We start from the raw sequence: 9,245 nt of genomic DNA on the forward strand, positions 1-9,245 counted from the left end.
AAAGATTCATTCATTCATTCTCCGGCTTTACATCTTTATCTCAGCCTGCGGAAATGGAACAGTTTCCAATAAGTTTAATTGAAAAAAATCCGTTGTTTCCTATCTTTGTTTCTAATGTTTTCGAAATTCCGTTTTTTTTTGTTGTTGTTTTTTGTTTTTTCAATGTTTTTCAAAAGATCGTTTAGTTTCCTTTTTTTTGTTGTGTTGTTGTCAGTAGTTTTAAAAAGGCCGTTAAATTTCGTTGTTTTTTATTTCTATGTTGTTGTTTTTTTTGTCTTTTCTTTTTTCAAGTTTGATGAATCGCCGATATCCGAACCCAAACTCTGTATATATGAATTTAACCTTTATCATGTCAAAAAGGTATGTATCGCGTAAATGTAAATGTAAATATATATATATATATATATATATTTTTTTTTTTTTTTTTTTTTTTTTTTTTTTATCACGTACTCGCATGCACGCACATGTGTATATATTTATGCGTGTGCGTGTGAATCACAAATACCGAAAATAACTGAGAGCATCGTGGCGAGAGGTTATTTACTGGAAGCGGTGAAATTCTTTATTGTTTTAGTGTTTGATATTGTGTTTTCTGTGACTTTTCTGGTGAATAAGGAATGGTAATAAGAATGTGGATAGTGAGGGTAATAATAATGGTAATGAGAAGGATAATGCTGATTATGATGGTGATGATAATTGTAATAATAAAAATAGTAATGGTAATTATAGTAGTAATAATAATAGTAGTAGTAATAATAATAATAGTAATAATAATAATAATAATAATTTCTTTTCTTTTTCTGCTTAGGGGATACACCTTTCAAATAATTTGCATATATGATCCAGTGTAGTGTGAATTACTGTTATGAAACACGCCAATTAAGGAAATTGAAAATTGATATTGAAAATGATCACGAAAATTGAGAGAGTAATGACCATCAGCTTCACTTAGAACACAAAATAAAAAGGAACAATATTCAAATAAGATAATATATGCATGCGTCGAAAAGTGAATCATTATAGCGAGCAATGCCGCCTTGCTAGATGATTTTCAACATAACAATAAACTCTCATAAAAAGACGACTGTTATACTTTATAAAATTAAGATTAACCTTTCTTTAGGCGAGAAAACTTATTATTATTTATATGAAGAGTTCCACCACTAGCGTTTCATTTCTAGCAAGTTGTTGACTGGTGATTCCCAATTTTCATTCCGACTTTTAGGAATTGTCCAGGGAGGAATGTGAATATTTTTTTTTTTGGAATTGAAGTTGTTGTGAAGTTTATTGTTGCATCATCATAAAAAATTACGGCAGATATATATGTAAATTTGTTTTTTGTTATGTTTCTTTCTCGGGTTTTGTGTGCCATATTGAGGTCGGGACTGGCACTGCGAGCTACTGGTGCCATGGCGTGAGCTGAACAAACAAAATGGCGGCTTTTGTGGGGCCTCATTTTGCTTGTGGAAGTCGCGGAAAATCAAAATCATTTATGAAGGCGGGAAAGTCTTAGTTAGTGAAGATTTGCATTTCTTCTGTTTTTTTTTCTTTTCTTTTTTATTGTATATATATTTTAGCCAGTTTGAAGAAAATTGGGTATGTGATAAGCAGGGCTGTGGAGTCGGTACTCAAAACACCCGACTCCTATCCTTTGGTATAATAATAATACAAAAATGGATTTCATAACAACTACAGGTTAGCTTTGGCCCGATGTCCTTAAAGGTTTGATTAAATTTTTTATTGCTGTTATATTGTGGTCTTTGTCTTGTTTATTTTTTGAAAAGAGAAACATTCATTATGCTTTAGAAAATTACATGTAGGACTATGACAGAATGAAAATGAAATTATTTTCCTACTCTCGAGATGCTTGAAGTGTGTGATATTCGCAGATTTACTTAGTCTTTGAAATATATGTTGAGGTCGGCGTCGGAGTCGGTGTGGATTTTTACCGACTCCGACTCCAGCAGCACCAAATTCCTTCCGACTCGTGACTCCACGACTCCGACTCCACAGTCTTGGTGCTAAGTTATGTGCTGTAAATTATGCAACAACAGAGCGAGCAGTGGCGCCCCCCACAGGCCACCGCCCACAGAATAGTCATCCCACAGTCGGGGTTGATAGAACACTCAAAATAGCATCCGCTTTAGGAAAGACGATCTGAGATACCGCATGGGAAAAGAGGTCAGGCCACAGCAGATCTCTTAAGCTAATTGCACGGTATTAGAGGACAGGACGAGGCTTCCACGAACCGCGAATCGACCAACACCGCAGCGCTCTCCGGCGTCATCGACAGCGCCTTCGATGTCTCCGTCGACGCCAGCAGTCACCTCCCCAAGCGGCCTCCGTCCCGAGAGCGAGGACCCATGATGGAGGAAGATGGTGGAAGCGGCGTTAGTACAATCAACTCATAATTTGAACGCCGGGACGGAGAGCCACGAACTAGGGAAGGTCTTCGCATGTATCTCTTGTTCTCTAAGCCCTTGAGAAGAAGCAGTATAGCAGAAAAGGGCATATTCGTTTGTTTTCTTGTTCTTCCCTTCGTTGTTTTAATAATTAGAATAATGTCTAACGTGAATCCAGCGCATATGCAATGGTAATCATGATAACTGCATCTCCCTACCTTTACGAGATAAGCGCGAGATAAGGTGATGTTCGGCACCGGATGACATCGTGCCTGCAACAAGGCCATCTTTAGCTCCCCCCCCCCCCCCCCACCTCTTTCAATTTATATCCTTCCTTATTGCCATGTATCTGTATTATTTGTTTATTATATAATTTATTTATTTATTCAAGCTCAGTATTTGTCGTACACAAACTCGTTCGTGCATCGTTTTACCTTGTCTGCATCGCGTTGTAGAGTCGCGTTGAAGAGCCTTTCCCGAGGGCCCGCGGGGCATGGAAGGCACGTGATTCGTGGAGGAAGGGCGATTGAGAGGCGGGGTCTGGAGTGCCGCCTGCGTTGCAAGGTTATATCATTCTCTCTCTCTCTCTCTCTCTCTCTCTCTCTCTCTCTCTCTCTCTCTCTCTCTCTCTCTCTCTCTCTCTCTCTCTCTCTCTCTCTCTCTCTCTCTCTCTCTCTCTGTCTATGTATCTATCTCATGAATATATATATATATATATATATATACAGTATATATATATGTATTTATATGGATACGTATACGTATAGTTATACGTATACGTGTGTATATGTACACACACACACACACACACACACACACACACACACACACACACACACACACACACACACACACACACACACACACACACACACACACACACACATACACACATACATATATGTGTATATATACGTGTGTGTATATGTATGTGTGTATATATAATTATATATTAAACTCTGAATGTATTTATGTGTGGATGGGTATGGATGGGTGTGGATTTATAAGCCCCGCATCAGCCATCGCCGCAATGCAATATCCCAACATAATGAATAGAATAGTCACCACCACCTGTAATGGACACGGGGCGACCTTATCATCATATTCCCACGTGATTCTTAACGCAAACTCGAGCGATAAAGCCGCCCGTCTCTTAAAAGGCATATGAGCGCCCTCTCGCATTGATTTGTGGATTGTGGATACCGTGTTATCAGTGTAGACGCAAGGGTTATTGATAGCGGTTGTGCGCCGGGACGGTCTATAGTCTAGCGAGGTATCACCGGGTAAATAGTCAGGCATTTGTCGGGCATTTGTCGGGCACTTGTCGGGCATTTTGTGAGGCACTTGTCGGGCATTTTGTGAGGCACTTGTCGGGCAATAGTCAAGAACGCGGGTCAGGACCAGGCAGGCATTTTGTCAAGCAGTTTGTCAGGCAATAGTCGGACTCTTGTCAGGCACACACTGAACGCCTCGCCATGCCCTTCTATCCGTTCCACAACTCGCCCCATCTCGCCTCGCCGTCGTCCTCACGCCCATTCGCACGCCGCCACGGCCGCCGCCCACTCAGGTAAGCCCGCCCGTAGGATAGGGGGGGGGGGGAGGGGAAGGATTCGAATGGAGGAAGGGACTTGGGGGGGAGGTCGCCTGACGAGCTTGTTTTCTTTGTTTTTTTTAAGTCTTGTTTCTTTATGATGTTTTGTTGTTGTAGAAAAGGTGTGGATGAGAAGGAGTAATTTCACAATGAAAGGGATGTATTTTTCTATTTTTTAATTATTATTATTGTTGTTTATGTTAGGCTATAGTAATAATAATAATGATAATGATAATTTTAATCATTATAGTATATATTGGTGTTATTATTTTTATTATTTTTATTATTAAGATAATAAGTTGTCATTAATTTTATTATTATGATCATTATCTTTAAATATCATAGAATTACGATCGCCATCATTATTATTATGAATATTACTCTCATGTTCACGGGGAAAACGCAAAAGCAAATATATCTGATGTAAACCAATATCAGTCTCTTCCTTTCACCGTCTCCCTTCCCCCCGCCCCCGCCCCCCCGCCCCCTTCTCCCTCCCTCCTTCCTTCAGGACCTATAAGGAAAAATCTCGTTAAAACTCGCACGCAAGAACCGATGTAATCCTGAGGAATGGCGTTATGCAAACCCCAGCGGAGGTCTGTTGGCGACATGGCCGTGAGCTGCGAGTTTTCTCTTCTCCTTCTCGTCTCCTGTTCTCCCTAGTTTCCGTCTCTCCTTCTTTGGTTCTCTAGGGTTGTCGTTGGTCTTTTGTTTGCTTTTGTTAGTTTTTTTGCTGCTGCTTTGCTGTTTTCGCGTCCTCTTAGTCCTTTCCTTGCTTCTCTGTGTTCTACTCTGCCCCTTTATTGCTCCTCTGGGTTCCTCTCTGTCCCTTCTTTACTCCTCTGGGTTCCTCTCTGCCCCTTCTTTGCTCCTCTGGGTTCCTCTCTGCCCCTTCTTTGCTCCTCTGGGTTCCTCTCTGCCCCTTCTTTGCTCCTCTGGGTTCCTCTCTGCCCCTTCTTTGCTCCTCTGGGTTCCTCTCTGCCCCTTCTTTGCTCCTCTGGGTTCCTCTCTGCCCCTTCTTTGCTCCTCTGGGTTCCTCTCTGCCCCTTCTTTGCTCCTCTGGGTTCCTCTCTACCCCTTCTTTGCTCCTCTGGGTTCCTGTCTACCCCTTCTTTGCTCCTCTGGGTTCCTCTCTGCCCCTTCTTTGCTCCTCTGGGTTCCTCTCTACCCCTTCTTTGCTCCTCTGGGTTCCTCTCTACCCCTTCTTTGCTCCTCTGGGTTCCTCTCTACCCCTTCTTTGCTCCTCTGGGTTCCTCTCTGCCCCTTCTTTGCTCCTCTGGGTTCCTCTCTGCCCCTTCTTTGCTCCTCTGGGTTCCTCTCTACCCCTTCTTTGCTCCTCTGGGTTCCTCTCTACCCCTTCTTTGCTCCTCTGGGTCCTCTCTGCCCCTTCTTGCTCCTCTGGGTTTCCTCTCTACCCCTTCTTTGCTCCTCTGGGTTCCTCTCTACCCCTTCTTGCTCCTCTGGGTTCCTCTCTACCCCTTCTTTGCTCCTCTGGGTTCCTCTCTACCCCTTCTTTGCTCCTCTGGGTTCCTCTCTACCCCTTCTTTGCTCCTCTGGGTTCCTCTCTGCCCCTTCTTTGCTCCTCTGGGTTCCTCTCTACCCCTTCCTTGCTCTTCTGGGGTCCTCTCTGCCCTTCCTTGCTCCTCTGGGTTCCTCTCTACCCCTTCTTTGCTCCTCTGGGTTCCTCTCTACCCCTTCTTTGCTCCTCTGGGTTCCTCTCTACCCCTTCTTTGCTCCTCTGGGTTCCTCTCTGCCCTTCCTTGCTCCTCTGGGTTCCTGTCTACCCCTTCTTTGCTCCTCTGGGTTCCTCTCTAGCCCCTTCTTTGCTCCTCTGGGTTCCTCTCTACCCCTTCTTTGCTCCTCTGGGTTCCTCTCTACCCCTTCCTTGCTCCTCTGGGTTCCTCTCTACCCCTTCTTTGCTCCTCTGAGTTCCTCTCTACCCCTTCTTTGCTCCTCTGGGTTCCTCTCTGCCCCTTCTTTGCTCCTCTGGGTTCCTCTCTACCCCTTCTTTGCTCCTCTGGGTTCCTGTCTACCCCTTCTTTGCTCCTCTGGGTTCCTCTCTACCCCTTCTTTGCTCCTCTGGGTTCCTCTCTGCCCCTTCTTTGCTCCTCTGGGTTCCTCTCTGCCCCTTCTTTGCTCCTCTGGGTTCCTCTCTGCCCCTTCCTTGCTCCTCTGGGTTCCTCTCTACCCCTTCCTTGCTCTTCTGGGGTCCTCTCTGCCCTTCCTTGCTCCTCTGGGTTCCTCTCTGCCCTTCCTTGCTCCTCTGGGTTCCTCTCTGTCCCTTCTTTGCTCCTCTGGGTTCCTCTCTACCCCTTCTTTGCTCCTCTGGGTTCCTCTCTGCCCCTTCTTTGCTCCTCTGGGTTCCTCTCTGCCCCTTCTTTGCTCCTCTGGGTTCCTCTCTGCCCCTTCTTTGCTCCTCTGGGTTCCTCTCTGCCCCTTCTTTGCTCCTCTGGGTTCCTCTCTGCCCCTTCCTTGCTCCTCTGGGTTCCTCTCTACCCCTTCCTTGCTCTTCTGGGGTCCTCTCTGCCCTTCCTTGCTCCTCTGGGTTCCTCTCTGCCCCTTCCTTGCTCCTCTGGGTTCCTCTCTGTCCCTTCTTTGCTCCTCTGGGTTCCTCTCTACCCCTTCTTTGCTCCTCTGGGTTCCTCTCTGCCCCTTCTTTGCTCCTCTGGGTTCCTCTCTGCCCCTTCTTTGCTCCTCTGGGTTCCTCTCTGCCCCTTCCTTGCTCCTCTGGGTTTTCCCTGATTGCTCTTTTCTCATTCTCCTTGTCTCTCGGTTATTCTCTGTTCCGTCTGTTCTCTTCTTGGTCCTTCTCTGCTCCTCCATTGCTTCTCTGTTTCTCTTTGCTTTTCTTTTCTTTCTATTCCTGCTTTGTTCCCCTTGGTTCCTGCCTTGGTACTTGTTATTCCTCTTTGCTTATTCTCGCTTTCTGTCCCTGTTTCCTCTTCTGCTTTCTCTTCGTATTTCCTCCTCTCTGGTTCCATCTATTTATCTCTACTCGTCTCTGCTCTACATTCCTCCTCCATCTCCTTCTTTCATGTCTCCTCTTTACTTTCTTGTCTATCGCCTCACCTGCTCCTTCCTTCCTCCTCTTCTTCCACTTTCCTCCTTATTATTCCTCCTCTTCTTCCACTTTTATCTTATTATTCCTCCTCTTCTTCCACGTTTCTCCCTATTATTCCTCCTCGTCCACTCTCCCTCCTCCCCGCTTTCATCTTTCCTCTGCCCCTCTTCCCTCCCCCCCCCTCCTCCCTGTTCACCTTCCTCGTTCAGTCATTAGGTCCTTGGTTCTCCTCCGCTGCCTCAGTCTCCCTGTGGCGGTGTTGGAGGGAGGGTGTGGTTGAGGTTCGTTCCCGCGTGTTCACGTGATTTTTTTTCTTTTCTTTTTACTCAGGTCGTATATTTTTTGGTGTGTTTGGGGGGGGGGGTTGTTTGTGTGTGGGGAGGAGGAGGGTTGTATGTGTATGTGTGTGTGTGTGTGTGTGTGTGTGTGTGTGTGTGTGTGAGTGTGTGTTTTGTTGGGTGTTTTGTTTTTAAATATGGTTATCTATTTCTCTGAATCCACGTATTCTCTTGTGCTGACTAAATGTTTCAATGTTTTTATTATTTCTTTATTTTTATATTTATGTAATCATTTATTGTATGAGTTGATTACTATCTACCTATCTATCTATCTACATATATATGTGTATATATGTAGATAGATAGATTGATAGTAATATATATATATTTTTTTTTTTTTCCATCGCGGATTTACGATGGAAAAAAAAAATGTCGAGGTTTCTTACCCTTGTCGTAGTTGTTTTTTATTTGTGTTTGTTAGCTTGTTGGGTCTATTTCTGCTTTCTTTGTTTTGTTTTTAATATTTTATTCATCTTATTACATTATTTATTATTGTTTTATTTGTGATGTGCGTTATATTAATTTACCGACTTGATCTAGAATTAGATTTAATTGAAAATTATGTCAGCTTGATCAAAAATTAAATTTAATAGAAAACATATGAAGAAAGGAAGACAAAAATTCACTTGCGAAAGTTGAAAGTTGGTTACATAATGTCAGGTTAGTTTTTAACTCGAATTGATTTGTTTGTTCGTTCGTTCGTTTGTTTGTTTGAGGGGGTGTGCTCCTGTGTCATTTTTATTATTTGATTTATTTGCATTAGTTGTGTTTATTTCACACGGAATAGCGACTTTAGTTGGTTATATATTTCTGTTGTTTTTGCCTTTTCTCCGCCTCTTCCATCTCCCTTTCGATATCCCTCTTCGCCCTCTCCTCCTCCCCCTCCCCCTCCTCCTCCTTCTCCTCCTCCTCCTCCTCCTCCTCCTCCTCCTCCTCCTCCTCCTCCTCCTCCTCCTCCTCCTCCTCCTCCTCCTCCCCCTCCTCCTCCCCCTCCTCCTCCCCCTCCTCCTCCTCCTCCTCCTCCTCCTCCTCCTCCTCCTCCTCCTTCTCCTCCTCCTCCTCCTCCTCCTCCTCCTCCTCCTCCTCCTCCTCCTCCTTCCATCTCCCTTTCGATATCCCTCTTCTCCCTCTCCTCCTCCCCCTCCTCCTCCTCCTCCTCCTCCTCCTCCTCCTCCTCCTCCTCCTCCTCCTCCTCCTCCTCCTCCTCCTCCTCCTCCTCCTCCTCCCTCCTCCTCCTTCTCCTCCTCCTCCTCCTCCTCCTCCTCCTCCTCCTCCTCCTCCTCCTCCTCCTCCTCCTCCTCCCCCTCCTCCCCCTCCTCCTCCTCCTCCTCCTCCTTCTCCTTCTCCTCCTCCTCCTCCTCTCCTCCTCCTCCTCCTCCTCCTCCTCCCCCTCCTCCTCCTCCTCCTCCTCCTCCTCCTCCTTCTCCTCCTCCTCTTCCCCTCCTCCCCCTCCCCCTCCCCCTCCCCCTCCACCTTCCCCTCCTCCCACCCTCCTTTTCTCTCACCCCCTCCTACCTTCCCCCCCCCCGTATTCATCTTAAACCCCTCCACCCCTTCCACCACCCCCCTCCACCCCCTTCCACCCCCCTCCACCCACCCTGTCACTTCCCAGCAGCTGCCTCTCTCTCCCGCACACCTGTTCCCGTAGACAGGTGTTGGAATGGATGCGTTCGGGACAAGTGTCACTGTGGCTTCGATGAGGGGGGGGGATGGGGGGGGAGGGGAGGGGGGGGGGTGTCCAGTGAGGCGTGAGAAAGGGGGGGTGGGGTGAAGGTTGCAGTTCGGACGCGCGTGCTTGAATTGTGTTTTATTTTTTGTTTTTTTTATTGTTTTTCTTTTTTTTCTCTCTCTTC

The 9,245-nt window shown here is 45.7% G+C and overlaps 1 protein-coding gene across 1 annotated transcript in view; it reads left to right on the forward strand.

Moving 5' to 3' along the window:
- Nucleotides 1-8,440: 8,440 nt before the first annotated feature.
- The window catches only part of LOC125042490 (transcription factor 21-like), a gene marked incomplete at its 5' end in the record, with an annotated part of 16,153 nt that continues 15,348 nt past the window's right edge, over nt 8,441-9,245 (forward strand). The window contains one exon of the mRNA XM_047638131.1: nt 8,441-8,462. Coding sequence (XP_047494087.1) covers nt 8,441-8,462 — 22 coding nt within the window. The remainder of the gene's footprint in view (nt 8,463-9,245) is intronic.

The sequence above is a fragment of the Penaeus chinensis genome, chromosome 32, assembly GCF_019202785.1.
Source record: "Penaeus chinensis breed Huanghai No. 1 chromosome 32, ASM1920278v2, whole genome shotgun sequence".
Lineage (NCBI taxonomy): Eukaryota > Metazoa > Arthropoda > Malacostraca > Decapoda > Penaeidae > Penaeus > Penaeus chinensis.